Source organism: Primulina huaijiensis, chromosome 14 (assembly GCF_012295235.1).
Source record: "Primulina huaijiensis isolate GDHJ02 chromosome 14, ASM1229523v2, whole genome shotgun sequence".
In the NCBI taxonomy this organism is placed as follows: domain Eukaryota; kingdom Viridiplantae; phylum Streptophyta; class Magnoliopsida; order Lamiales; family Gesneriaceae; genus Primulina; species Primulina huaijiensis.
The window spans coordinates 18,450,290-18,465,360 of record NC_133319.1 but is presented as its reverse complement, the minus strand read 5'-3'; the positions used below and the strand labels follow the sequence as shown (position 1 = coordinate 18,465,360).

General features: G+C 32.1%; 1 protein-coding gene across 1 annotated transcript; it reads left to right on the top strand.

Annotated features, from left to right (window-relative positions):
- The first annotated feature begins 10,768 nt into the window (after nucleotides 1-10,768).
- LOC140956905 (beta-xylosidase/alpha-L-arabinofuranosidase 2-like) lies at nucleotides 10,769-15,071 on the top strand. Its single transcript, XM_073413839.1, has 7 exons — nucleotides 10,769-11,326; nucleotides 12,266-12,553; nucleotides 12,644-12,813; nucleotides 12,897-12,994; nucleotides 13,274-13,621; nucleotides 13,710-14,123; nucleotides 14,273-15,071. Exons 1-7 carry the CDS (start codon nucleotides 10,910-10,912, stop codon nucleotides 14,842-14,844), a joined length of 2,307 nt encoding a protein of 768 aa, XP_073269940.1. The 5' UTR covers nucleotides 10,769-10,909; the 3' UTR covers nucleotides 14,845-15,071.

Here is a 15,071-nt window from a genome sequence, read left to right as displayed (position 1 = left end):
TGTTACTTGATAGGATTGATCTGAATTAAACCAGTTTCGAGTATGAGGTAACGGAACCGAGCCAATCATATAGGATGTCGGATTGAATTTACTTGATTAATAAGTATAAGTAACCTGAAACCGAAATCAAATTAAACCCAAATAAAACACAATTGGAATAGATGGTTTATGTTTTTTTACAAAAAGATGTACATAACAAATGTTATTTATGAAGCAAAGTAATCAAAAATTAAATATATAAAATATATCTTTATAGGGGTTGATAAATTATTATATTAAGAACATAGGCTCGTCCTATCAAGAGTATTTGGATTACTCCCGATAGACTTGGTATTTTGGCGATAAAAAGTAGCATGTATTTTCTTTGACTCATGGATTTAATGAATAACACAAGATATTCATTCACTAAACAGATGTCCTATAATTCAAGATTATACTGAGAGATTCTCCTACTAGGACTGATTCTTTGATTTCTGCCAAAGTCATGTCTCACACAATTTTGATTTATCTCATCATGCTCATTTCTAAAAATTTAATGAATCTTTCTTTGTTGAGATCAAGTTTTCCTGTTACGATTCTCATATGTAATGTCCAATCATCTATAAGATCTTATCTGTTTTTTAAATCTAGTACATCAAGGTTAAGTATAACCACATAAGGATGTATTGGTTTTAAAACGGTTTTCTCATATGGTGCTTGGTGCAAGTGAATTTGATTTCTCCTTGATCGTATTTCTGCTGGATGTGATTCTCCACCGGTTTGGAATTATGTTTGGGTTCCTCCCATGTTTGTATCATAGGATCTCACACTTTCTTCCCTTTGTGGTTCATGAGGAGGTACCCTGCTAATTAGAAGTTGAAGTTGTTCACTTCCTCCAGATATATTAATTTTTAGATCTACGACCTTGAGATTTGCAAAAAACTCTGCAAAGTCTTGAAATTCTTCTAGACCAATAATTTCTATAGTCGTTATCAGATTATTTTTTTCTGAGACAATTTTAATAAGATTAATCATTTTCCTCTTCATCAGTTAAAGGTTTTGCCACTACTTTGGCCTTCCATCTTTGATGTAATAAGGGTTTGATACCAAGTGATGGTGATTAACCTTGATCCTGAAACTCTATTACTAGAAACATCATTTAAAGTTCTAATAATCTTCTTGTTTTTCAAGGATGCTTCAGTTTTTCGTGGTGCACAGTATAGCTGATTGTCATAATTTTATAAAGTCTTTTGGATTTTCTACGATCTCATGATAGTTTAGAGGAATTCGAGACTATTTTTAGAAATTTATTATTTTGAATCATAATTTTATCTCAGCAAATTGATTCATTCCTTGTTGTTTCTGGTATCTAACTTCGGTTAAATTTTCTTGTTTCAAATATTCCAAAATATTGAAAAAAACCGAAAATGATAAATCTCGAAGATAGGTTCGGATCCATAATTTTTGAAAACATCTCCTCCTCAAACATTTAATTAGACAATAATAATAATATTTTATATTTGAACTAATTTACCTTAGCTCTGATATTATCTTTGACCCATAATAAAATCAAAAATATTTTTTTATCATTTTTCTCGCTCGAGGAGTGCAAACTAAATTAATGCCTTAAAGACTAATCTCTAACTTGAAATTATTCATGATTTTTTTCCGATTTACCTTTTTTATATATATGAAATTATGTTTTTAGTTCGAAAATAGATGTCAAATAACTTTAATAATTGATAATATTAGGATAGGGAATTAGGGATGACAATGGATAGTTCGAATAAAACTCAATATGCGATATTTGAAAGACTCGTATCTGCTCCGACCCATATATAAAGTATAAGGTTAGATCCACTAACAAGTACATTTTAATTTTTAACTAGTATATTTATTACAGAAATTAAACAAATACGTCAATAAAAGAATTTTCACAAAATCAATTTAATCAAATCAGTTAATGAAATATAGTAGGACATTATGATACATTTTCTATACAAATAAGTAGGGGTGTTCATCGGTCGGTTCGGTTTTCGGTTTTTTCGGTTTTCGGTTTTAGAAATATATAATCTGATATCCGAACTATTTTTCTTCGGTTCGATTTTCTACCAAAACGGTTCGGTTAATTCGGTTTTGGTATAATTATTTAAATTAATAATATAAATATATTGTAAAATATAATATGTTAATTTTCTACCTGTTTTCTTATTAAAATATTTAAATATAATGTCTAAATTAATTAAACAAACAACAATCAACTAAAAATTGTTCAAAATAGTTTTTCATTCACTAAATATCTTATCAAAATATATAATATAAATAAAAATATAAAAAAATTATTACTTTAATGAAATTTCGATTTTTTCGGTTTTGACATATATAATCCGAAATCGAACCAAATAAACTTCGGTTTTAACATTTATATGCGAATTACAAAATTCGGATTTCGGTTCGGTTTGGTGTTCGGTTTTTTTCGATTTTTTCGGTTTTATCCGAAGTTTGAACACCCCTGCAAATAAGCAATGATATGAAAAAATTTCAAATGATAGTAGTTTTTACGTTAATCTAAATGAGCTCGATACAGATGATTTAGTGGGATAAGTCTTATAAGACTTGTTACATAGTCCTATGTTACTGAATAGGATTGTCCTGTATTAAACTGATTTCAGATTATGGGATAAGAGAACCGAACCAATCCTATAAGATGTTGGATTGGATTTACTGGATTATGAATATAACTCAATCCGAAACCAAAATCAAATCGAACCGAAATAAAACATAATTGGAATCAATGTTTTATACACAACTATGTTCATAAAAATGTTATTTATGAAGAAAAGTAATAAAAAAAATTTAAATATATTATTTGATCGAACTCGACCTGACCGGTGTAAAATGGTTATGTACTTGTTTTCATGCAATCCAGATAGATCCAATAGTCGTGCCGGATTTAGTTCAATATAAAATCGATAAATCTAAACAATTTAATGGAATGCATTTTTTATGTCTCTCAGAAAACCTAATCTTTCTAAGTCTAGTAAATCTTTGATGAGTTAATTATCAACCAAAAACCATACAAATGTATTTTTAAAATAAATGTCACCTTTTAACAAAATTCATTAGTTGAAAATGAAAGGACTAATTCCTCTACAGAAATAAATAAGTTGGGACATATTGATTCTTCATAGTGAAGGTAAAATTTTCTGATAGTTCATATACAAAATAGAAAGAAATTGAATTAAAATTCAGTACATCAAAAACTTAATCAGATCAAATTCTGTAAGTTTAGGATCATTTGGGTACGTGATAAATATGAGGTATTAAATCCGAATAATCACTAAATTATAGAGATGCAAAGGGGAATTATCCCAACAAATCATATTAAAATTAGGACTTCTTGGCTAACTTAAGTGTAAGATAAAATAATCGTCACAAAAGTTCTCATAAAATCATCTCACGGGTGAATTATGTGAGACAGAACTCTTACCCAATTGATCTATGAAAATGTATTATTTTTTATGCAAGAAATATGATTTTTCGCTTTATAAATGAACCGATTCGATCCGTCTCATGAAACCGTGTCTCCCGAGACCTACTCAATATTCACGACCCAAGAATTAAAAGATAGACCCGATACAGCTAAATGCAATATTTTGCTTAGTCAAATCTATATGTATATATTTTTTTCAAAAAAAAAAAAATCTATATGTATATATATAGAATACAAGAATATCATATGCTAATTGCATGATGTCATGGAGTAACTTTTGGTTTATCTAAAACATCATTCTATCGACAATTTTTTTTAATCTATGCTTTTAAAATTTTAAATTATTATATCACCTCTAATATTGAAAAGTTATTATAAAAAAATTTGTGAATTTTATATTTTAATATAAGATCTAAATATTTATACAAATATTATTTAACATAAAAAAAATTAATGTGTATGCAGATGCCCCGTGTCCCGGAACACTAGTGTTAATTATATGTACATATTGTTTAAAACATTGTTTCACTAAAAATGTAGCAATTGCTTGATAATATTTGATATGGAAAGATTTATACTACCTCAAAGTATATATTATTCGATAGTCAAAAACTTGTGTGAAACGGTTTCACGGATCGTATTTCTTGAGACAGATCTCTTATTTGGGTCATCCATGAAAAATTATTACTTTTTATTGTGAATATCGGTAGGGTTGATCCGTCTCATTATAAAATTCAAAAGAAACTCCTATTGATTGCTCGTAATATTTCTTCTTTGGTGCAGTTCCTCTTTAAGGGTGTCAATTCTGGTCGATTGGGACGAGTTGAACAATAATATTACTCAAAAATTGCTCAATCCGAACCTGAATCAACCCGATTTTGAATCTTTTTTAAAAGAAAATTAAATAAAATTCAAAAAAATAATATTTTAATTTAAACACATAATAACAAAATCTCTCTCATATATATGATTTAAATTTAAAAGCCTAATTATAGAAAAATAAAATATATTTATTAAATCAAATAAAAAATTGTTTAAAAAATAAAAAAAATTTCAAAATAAATATTAAATTATGAAAATTTAACCCAAAAACCTGAAACCCAAACCTAATTTTTTTGGGTTGAACTATATGGAGTTGATAGATAGTGTATATTCGAATCAAAACTCATTCAACATAACTTTAACATCATCACGTCAAAAACTCTAAGCGATTATTTAGTGGTCCTATGTATAAAAATGTCAAAACCAATCTATTTTATTAATTAAATCTAAAAACATCTTTATATATATATATTACTTTATATATATATATATATATATATTACTTTTTTTATGCCGACGAATCTAAAAATATCAATGAAAAATCTTCGTCATTTTCGGTCGTGAAACTAAATAAAAAAAAATGTACAAATTTGTGACTTTGTTGGTATCTTCTCACAAAAAATAAGGATTTATGGGGAAAGAAAGATGTATAGAATTTTGAAAATTGAAATGGCTTTTCCACTTTTTTTTATCTTATAATAAGAAATAAATGCCCAAATTTTTGTAATTTAAGCTAATATCATATTAATATATCTATGTAACCCTATATCCACAAATTATTGATAATGTAGGGTTTACCCCTAATAATTTCTGAGCAATAATATCTTGAGTGGGGTGTTCGATCGCCACCTTGGACCACCGCCACGGCCCATCGTACGCCGTCGGCTCCTCCGCCATTAATGATTACTCGGCATGTCACGTTGCCCAAGGTTATCATTCAACCGCACAATATAATAAATTAGATTCATCAATATGTTTTACCTACCAAACGAAGCTCAACTCCACTAGTTATATTTTAATTTATAGAAATATAAATAGCTATATTTTTTTTATCAGTGAAAAATTCCTAGTCTTTGTGTCGGTTTTCAGATGTATCAGAACTTCCTTGGGAGTGTTAATTAGCACGTAATTTGCATTCATATCCTCTACATATTATATATTTGAGACTCGTCGGTCTCGACACATTATAATTCCTTACACTCGATAAATGATGTAAATTTTAAATGCATGAAATATAAGAGATGTTAATACAAACACAAAACATCTTGTGAGACGGTCTCACGTATCAATTTTGTGGGTCGAATCTCTTATTTGGATCATCCATGAAAGAATATTAATTTTTATGCTAAAAGTATTACTTTTTAATATGAATATCGGTAGGGTTGATCCGTCTCACAAATAAAGATTAGTGAGACCGTCACACAAGAGACCTACTCGAATACAAATAACTCGTCAATTAACTCGGGATTGATCCATAAGGATGGATACCAAATTGTTCTAGCACGACTCCGAACTATCAGCAATATCTATATTCACGTACCCACATTCATTTGTCTACATACCAAAAGTCAAATATATACCAAATCACATGACTATTACAAAAAAAAATTCATTATTTAAATGAACAATTTTCTATTTTGATGTATAATTTTTCTTTTTTTAACAAAATTAAATTTTCATTATCTATGCAAATTTTTTTCCATCACATAGCAAAATGGAAAATTGATTGTCATGAGATATTCTAAATAAAATCAATTTTTTGTTCTTCTAAAAACCAATTTATCGAGACCGGGCTTTGGCCTAAGTGGCTTCAGCCACTTTCTCCCTGTAAGTGGCTTAAGTTCAAAGACAAAAACTTGTGTGAGACGATCTCATGAGTCGTATTTTGTGATACGGATATCTTATTTGGGTCATCCATGAAAAAGTATTACTTTTTATGCTAAGAGTATTACTTTTTATTGTGAATGTCGGTAAAACCGTCTCACATATATAGATCCGTAAAACCGTCTCACAAGAGACATACGTCAGTTCAAACATTTCTCATCCTATAGTTTATGAAATTAAAAAAACAAAACCCAATTTATCATTATTTTTCCCTGTTTTTTTTTTTTTAAAAAAAAGTGAGGGAGCATTCAGAATGCAGGAAATGGGATAACTGATGATGATGACCCGTGAGAAGTGCAAGTTGCATAATTGTCAGTTTCTTATTTTATTTTAAATATAATGATTTGAGTAATTTAGATAAAATATGTGGAAACAAATTAAACGAAAACTACTTATTATTAATAATTATATTACACCAAAATTGTTGAAATTATAAATCAATAAAAATTTCAAAAGAAATCATATATATCCTCGAATTCGTATACTCGACAAAAAAAAATATATGCATTATTTCCTTTTAAATTAAATTTTTTTGGAATTATTTTGAAAAAAAAAATATTTGAAGCGAATAAAATTGGTATTTATATTATATTATGAAATACAATTAATGTGAAATTAATAATGACAAATCGAATATGTAAATTTAAGACAAGGACCCGAAGTTTGGTGAAACGGGTAGCTTTTATAAAAAAGAAAAGAAGACAGAATGATTACGGTCAGCTCATCGACCAATCACAGCCTGCCCGAATCCTTTCACTTAAATAATACAATTCCATTATTTTGGATAAAATTCAAAACTTTCTTGGAAAAATGATAATTGGGTAAAGTTGGCAGACAGAAAAAAGAAAGAGAGAATTAAAAAATTTTAGAAATATTATATATTTTTTCACCAGAAAATATTCATATTTTTGCCTACCTGATTCTAAAATCTGGATTACCATAGAATGGTAGATTGAATTTTATTTTCCTTACTTATTATTATTATTATTATAAAGATATATTATTAAATCAAATATGGAGAACTTACATTGGAAACTAGGGGTGAGTCTCGACCTACTAAATCCGACATAAAAACAACCTACTGAGTAATACCATAAGGTGTCTGATACACTGATCTATACATAAAAACAAAAAACTAAAAAATTCCTGTGAAACGGTATCATGGGTCAATTTTGTTAAACGGATATTTTATATAGGTCACCCACAAAAAATTATTACTTTCTATGTCAAATATATTGATTTTTATTGTAAATATGGACATGATTGGACCGTCTCACGAATAAAGATCCGTGAAACCGTCTTATAAAAGACTTACTAAACGAAAAAGTACAAGATGATAGTTTTACAATCTTCAACTATTAAATTTAAAGACGACGAATCTGACTCGGAGGAATTCAATGAATTAGTTAATAACTGGGCATCAGATTCAACGATCACATTTTCCATTTTGAAGTCCTTTAGACAACTTAGTGCCTCTCTCATGCTCAAAGTTTCAGCAACCATTGGGGTAAAAATTCACCCAATTATAATGACTTTATTTTCTCAAAAATTCATTTCTCCAAAAATTCAAACCATAAAATATTAATTTATGCAACAAATCAAAAATTTTCCCCCAATAGTTCAATCTCTCTGATATTCTAATTTTCATGAAAAAATAAAACATAACGAAAACAAATTTGGAATATAAACTCTGATAGAAAAAAATTACTCTTAGCGTAATTTTGTAAATTAATGTGTGTACATATATTGTGTAATAATCGTTCTGGTGCGTAAAAATTGTTCTTTCTGTTGATAATTTAATGAGATCAAAAGTAAAAGAATAGGTATCTCGTGAGACGGTCTCACGAATATTTAACTGTGAGACGGGTCAACCTTACCGATATTAACAATAAAAAGTAATACTCTTAGCATAAAAAATAATATTTTTTTCATGGATGACTCAAATAAGAGATCCATCTCACAAAATATGACTCATGAGACCCTCTCACATAAGTTTTTGCCAAAGTAAAAAAGTTAAGAGTATAGTTTTTGTTTTTTAGCAGAAACATATCTTTCAATAATTTAGTAAATCTTGATATACATTGGTATTAAACCAGCTAGGACAAACGCCATCTAACCACTCCAAAACCAAAGGAAGTAACAAGGCTTTGCGAGTTAGTTGATGAGATGTAGCATTAGCTAACCTTCTAATATAATTAACAGATAAAAAAAAGACTAGACTCGAGTAAATATCGAATTTTTAATGCCAAAATACCATCTGGATTTAATTCATCATCGGGTTTTTTCACAGTTCTGATTGCTTCCACGGAATCCGAAAATACACACACATTAACAAATCCATTCCACAACGAATGGCAACAAGCTCAACACTTTTAGCTGATCTTGGATTTTTGATATAGCACGCCTTCGCACCTCGGACAAGTCCATTTGCATCGTGCAAATGTGAGACCGTGAGAGAAGTTGCAGCAGGTTTGAAATTTACCAAAAATACTACAAAATCAAAGTAATAAAAAAGTTAGACGGACTATTAGTTGTCTCACATTGGTTGGATAAAAATCCTGGGACTTGCATATATAGGCTTAGACTATCCTCCCCTTGAGTTAGCTTTTGGGATTGAGTTAAGTCCAAATCCTAATCTTAACATTGTATCAGAGCTCAGGTTCCACCGTTATGTGTTGGGTCGCCTCTAGTTGGCCATTTGTTCTGCCTATAATTGGGTCATCTGTAAACTCACGCTCCAAATGTTCATTTCTAGGCGTGAGAGGGTGTGTTGTCCCACATCGATTAGATAATATCCCTAAGGGTTACATACATGAACTTGGACATTCCTCTCCTCTTGAGCTAGATTTTGGGGTTGAGTTAGATCCAAACTCTAATCTTAATATGTGCAAAAAAATGTTAGAGATAAAAATAGAATAAAATTTTTGATGTCATATAACTTATCGAAATAGTTTTTCTAAAGTTCTAAGTCTTCACAAAATAAGAAAAACAGTAAAGATTTCAAGAATATAAGTTCGTGTAAAATTGTTAATCACAGTTGCGTAGTTTGATATAAATTACATATTTAATATAATTGCATCATTGTGATCCAAATAATAATTAAAATATAACAAAATAATCACAAGGGGAAGTTGGTGAAAAATCCCCAATCAAAATATTTCTTTGGGTTCACTCCCTACCCACAAAATTGGGGTACTATGTTATACAAAATGTGATACACTTCATGTAGAAATGTGGTACACTTCATGTGGAAATGTGGTACTAAAAAAGTACCCAGGGACAAAACATAAAAAAAATCGACGGCTGGGGACTGAAGGTCAATTTCCCGTAATCACAAATCCTATTTATAACAAAGTCACTAATCTAAATTAATTATTAGAATGGTCTAACTAATTATGATAAATCTTACCAAAAAAATCACCCCTAATTAAAATAACTATAAACTACCCAAACTGTTGAAACAGAAATAAAGTAATCCTACTTAAGTCCAGAAAATATTTGTCAATAGAAAACGATATTGAAAATATGTGACCAATACAATAACTATTTTTGCTTTTCAGAGTAGAACAATTTTTTTTTACCAAAATATTCTTGCATCGTATTGTTATAGAAATAAAATATAAAAATTAAAAACATAAAAAAATCTGGAAAAAAATTACTATAACATAATTATATTTTTTCTGTATTTTAAAATGCGATAAACGATACCATCTACCGTTTAGTTTCTAGAGACTTAGACAACCGCTTAGACGATTTTTCCTTTTAAATATCTATTTTTTTTGTTGATCTCCATATTTATATAATAATTATTGTATATCGAATTTAAACTAAAATTAATAACATATCTTCATCTTTATTCAAAACAAATTGATTGAAAAATACGTTGAACAATATATTAAAAAAAATTATATATCTATTCTATTTTATTAAAGTCGAGGACATGATAGTAACTACCTAGAAAGGACACCAACTTTTTCTTTCAATTTTACCCTTATATGATATTAATAATCTAATACTACATTTTTGTTTTTTGTTTTTTTTTAAATTTCAACACACACTTTTATTTTAATTTTTTTTATTTCAACAATTCAAATATCAATTTAGTCTTTCCATAGTTTGTCAAATTTCATTTTAGTCCATCGATAATGATAAAAAAGACTGTATACACACGCATCGTTTGTGCAGAGTAACTAGTATTACATTAAGGAGCCGAGAAAGATATAAAAATCGAGGCAGTAGGTGACCGTCTAACGCTAAATAGTCTTTTATAACACTTTTTTTTATTTTAAAAAAGTAGTATATAAAAATCATATTTTATATTATTGTGTAAAAATGTTACTAATTTTAATTTAAAAAATGGAGCAGCATGTTCCCGGAGAGAACCAACCTCACTTTAAGGTGGATAATGGCCAGTACAAGTAAAACACGCACACACCGCAACTGTATGCATCACCATTCCATTTTCACCATTGCAATAAAAAAAACACTCACTTCAGAATTATTTTTACTGCAATCTTTCAAGTTTTAACATCTCTTTTTCTACAAAATCTTGGAATTTCATTGGCGGGACTTGAGATTCTATGTAAAACAACGTGCCAGCAAATGGGGCCTGAAATTACCCTGCAGTTATCCATCACGGGTTGGAAGAGTACAACGTGTTTACTGTGCACATTATCTTGCATTTAATCTCTATAAATCTCACTTCTCAAGAATTTCTGTCACAGCAAATCAATGGCCACTGCAAAGCTTGCCGCTTTCGTCTGTTTCTTCATACTATGCGTCATCCTGTCGAATTTCAGGCCCGTTTTTGCTCAGAGAAAGCCCGCATTCGCCTGCGACATTGCTGGAAATCCAGGGCTGGAGAAATTCAGGTTCTGTGATACGTCGTTGGATGTGAAAACCCGAGTTGATGATTTGGTGAAAAGGCTCACGCTGCAGGAGAAGATAGGGTGGATAGTGAATACTGCAAAAGGAGTGAGTAGGCTTGGGATCCCGAATTACGAATGGTGGTCTGAGATTTTACATGGGATTTCGTTCATCGGGCCGGGAAGCAAGTTTATGAGCCCGGTTCCGGGGGCCACTAGCTTCCCTCAGGTCATTCTCACTGCAGCAACTTTTAATGTATCCCTCTATGAAGCCATTGGAAAGGTAATGTGTATCATTCACTGTATCAGATTCCATCTTTCTCTAAGTATCTTCATGTTTTTTAGGCTATCTTGGTTGTATTTTTGGTGTTCTGCTGAATAGGAACGTCCCTCCAGTGTATTAGTTTGTTTTGAGTTCGATTTCAAAGAACTTTTGGATATTTGAGTTCTTTCTCTGTGGATTCTTGGTTCCAGAAAGATTGTTTTAGGAGAAGGCGCAGACGAATTTCTCTTCTGCATCAATGGTTTCTTATTCACTGCAAGATTTTGTACAATTATGAAACTAACGGGTTTAGTTTGTTCTGGTTGGGGTGGTTGGACTAAATTTATGCATCTGTGATTCGTCATTTGCCAAGTTTTCATTTGCATTGTTTCCTGTAGCCCTAAATCAATTTAGATATATCTTTCGCTTTTACTCTTACCCCTTGAATACAAGAATATCCGAGTTCTAATATTTGTATTTACACTTGAATTTTGGATATTTTCAAATTTTGTAGTACACTACTCAGTCTAAATATGATGATATGTTACTGATGTTGTTATGTAGATAATCAGATCCTGACAATAAAGTATTAGAGTTTAAAGCACCAATTATTTTTAGTTACTTTTGCAAAGTAGGTAGATTCCACATTAATGAAATTTTAATTATCATATCACTTTACCTTACCTTCTTGCTTTAATCTTTGACTAGTGAAAAGATAAGCTTGACCTTGAAAATGAATTTGATCCGTTCGAGACTGGTTAACAGAAGATGGTGTAATTTGTGACTCTTCATTTATATAATACACTAGAAGGTGCTACTTGTATGATCTTTTACGTAAACGTGGTGAAGATGGCCTGTAAAAACATCGAGTAAAACATATTAAAAAAAAACTGATACCAGAAATGATGTGGGATTGATGAAAAGTTCCTGCTACGTCTTGAAAATTTTTGATATTTGTAGGCCGTTTCGACCGAGGCCAGAGCAATGTACAACGAGGGATTGGCCGGGTTGACATTTTGGTCCCCAAATATCAACATATATCGTGACCCTAGGTGGGGGAGAGGCCAAGAAACTCCAGGAGAGGACCCTCTTCTGTCCAGCAGATACGGAGCGGCGTATGTGAGAGGCTTGCAACAACGAGATGATGGCAATAAAGAGAAGCTCAAAATCGCAGCTTGCTGTAAGCATTACACTGCTTATGATCTCGATGATTGGAAAGGATTCCGGAGATACAATTTCAATGCTATGGTAGGATCGACTAAAATATTTGTTACTTTGATTTGATGTTTTCCGGGCTTTTGAGATGTAAGATATTACTTTTCCTGATTGATAAATCAGGTGTCACAGCAAGATCTTGATGATACGTACAATCCCCCGTTCAAGAGCTGTGTTCTAGATGGAAATGTTGCTAGTGTGATGTGTTCTTACAACCAAATCAACGGCAGGCCAACATGCGGTGATCGGGATTTGTTGTATGGTGTGATTCGAGGCCAATGGAAGCTTAACGGGTGCGTATGTATCTGTTGAAAACTGTCTTGAAATCGCAAAATTTAAACCTTGAATATGTTGCTGATGTTTTTGGTTGCTGCAGGTATATTGTCACAGATTGTGATTCTATACATGAGATGTTCAATGCACAAAGGTTTCGGAAAACACCAGAGGAGACTGCTGCTTTGGCTTTGAATGCAGGTATGATTATTTGTATGAGCAACATCTATGAAAATCCCATTTGTTGGCTTCAGGAAGAAGTGTTGAGTAGGCAACTAACTGTGTCCTCACTCGTCCACATCCATGGCTGCCGGCTCGATTGTCTATATTTTAAATTATATAGCTGCCACTGTACCAATTGGATCTGCCTTTTGCATTTGTTCTTGCTGGCTGCCTGTACTCAACCCAACCCTGTGTTTCATCTGGTGAACACCTTAGCTATGTAACGAGGGGGATATGACAACCACTTTCTTGATGCAGGATTGGATCTCAACTGTGGAAGTTCCTTGACAAATTTTACTCAAGGTGCAGTAGACCGTGGACTGGTAAATGAAACGGTGATTAGTAGAGCTGTCTCAAACAATTTCGCTACAATGATGAGATTGGGATTCTTTGATGGCAATCCTAAGAACCATCTTTACGGAAATCTTGGAGCAAAAGATATCTGCACCACAGCAACACAAGAATTTGCACGGGAAGTTGCACGACAAGGGTTTGTTTTGCTCAAGAACACCGAAGGGTCACTGCCCTTATCTTCCACTGTCAAGAACTTGGTCGTAATTGGCCCCAATGCTGCTGCAACCGAAGCCATGCTAGGCAGCTATTTTGGTACTGTCAACTTTTCAGTACGATTTCTAGGACATTTTGATATATTAAAAATGCAGCGTGTTTCATCTAGTTTACTTGCAATTTTCAGGCGTACCATGCAAATACACGAGTCCATTGGAGGCCATAAAAGCCTTGGTTTCCACAGTACTGTATCAACCTGGCTGCGCAGACGTGTGGTGTGCCACTCCTAAAGTAGAGGATGCCAAGAAAATAGCATCAGAGGCAAACGCTGTAGTTTTAATCATGGGTTTGGATCAAAATATCGAGAGAGAAGCATTGGACAGAATGAATGTTACTCTACCAGGGCAGCAGGAGCTTTTGATTACAGAAGTTGCAAAAGTATCTAAAGGACCTGTGATTCTTGTAATTATGAGTGGAGGTAGCTTGGATATACAGTTTGCAAAAGATAATCCCAAAGTTAGTAGCATTCTTTGGGTTGGTTACCCAGGCGAAGCAGGTGGAGCCGCAATAGCAGATGTAATTTTCGGGCTATGCAATCCAGGTATCATTTCTTCGAGGTTCGATAGTATTGAACAATATAATAGAGAAGCCCAGAAGAGGCCTTGTATCAAAGTATCGCATTTTTCAGAAAAGAAGCTTACAATGAAATTTGCTGAAAAACTGTACTATGGTTCATTTATGATGTTGCAGGTGGAAGACTACCCATGACTTGGTATCCACAATCATATGTCGACAAGGTGAACATGACTAACATGAACTTTAGACCGAACCCTGCCACAGGATTCCCTGGTCGAACATATCGATTCTACAAGGGCAAAACTGTCTATCCATTCGGATATGGACTAAGCTACTCGGCATTCAGTCACCACTTAGTTGAAGCCCCAGAGTTCGTGACCATGCCATTAGAAGAAGCACACGTTTGTCGCACATCAATGTGCAAATCCATTGATGCTGTTGACCATAACTGCAACAATCTAGCATTTGACATTCATTTAGGAGTCAAGAACACAGGAAAATTCAGTGGAAGCCACACTGTTCTCTTGTTTTCTAGCCCACCAGAACTGCACAATGCACCTCAGAAACAGTTGATCGGCTTCGAAAAATTGCATCTTATGCCACAAGAAGACAGGGTGGTTCGGTTCAATATCGACGTTTGCAAGCATCTGAGTGTTGTGGATGAAACGGGCAAATGGAAAGTTGCCTTAGGCCAGCATGTGCTGCGTGTTGGAAGCTTGAAGCATCCCTTGAATGTGAGGATTTAAAGAAATGGTCCTCTCATGAGTCATGATTATTTGCTTTTGTATTTGTTTTCTTCACCTCTCTATTTTCATCTTTCTTTTTCTTGAGGAAAGAGAGAAAAATATTACAAGTTTAAAACAGGTGAAGAAATTGAGTCAATTATTAATTGCAATTGTAACGACTATATGTCACACTTGTTTTTCTCTGGAACCGAACAAAGCAGATTATATTTTACTATATATTTAGTTAA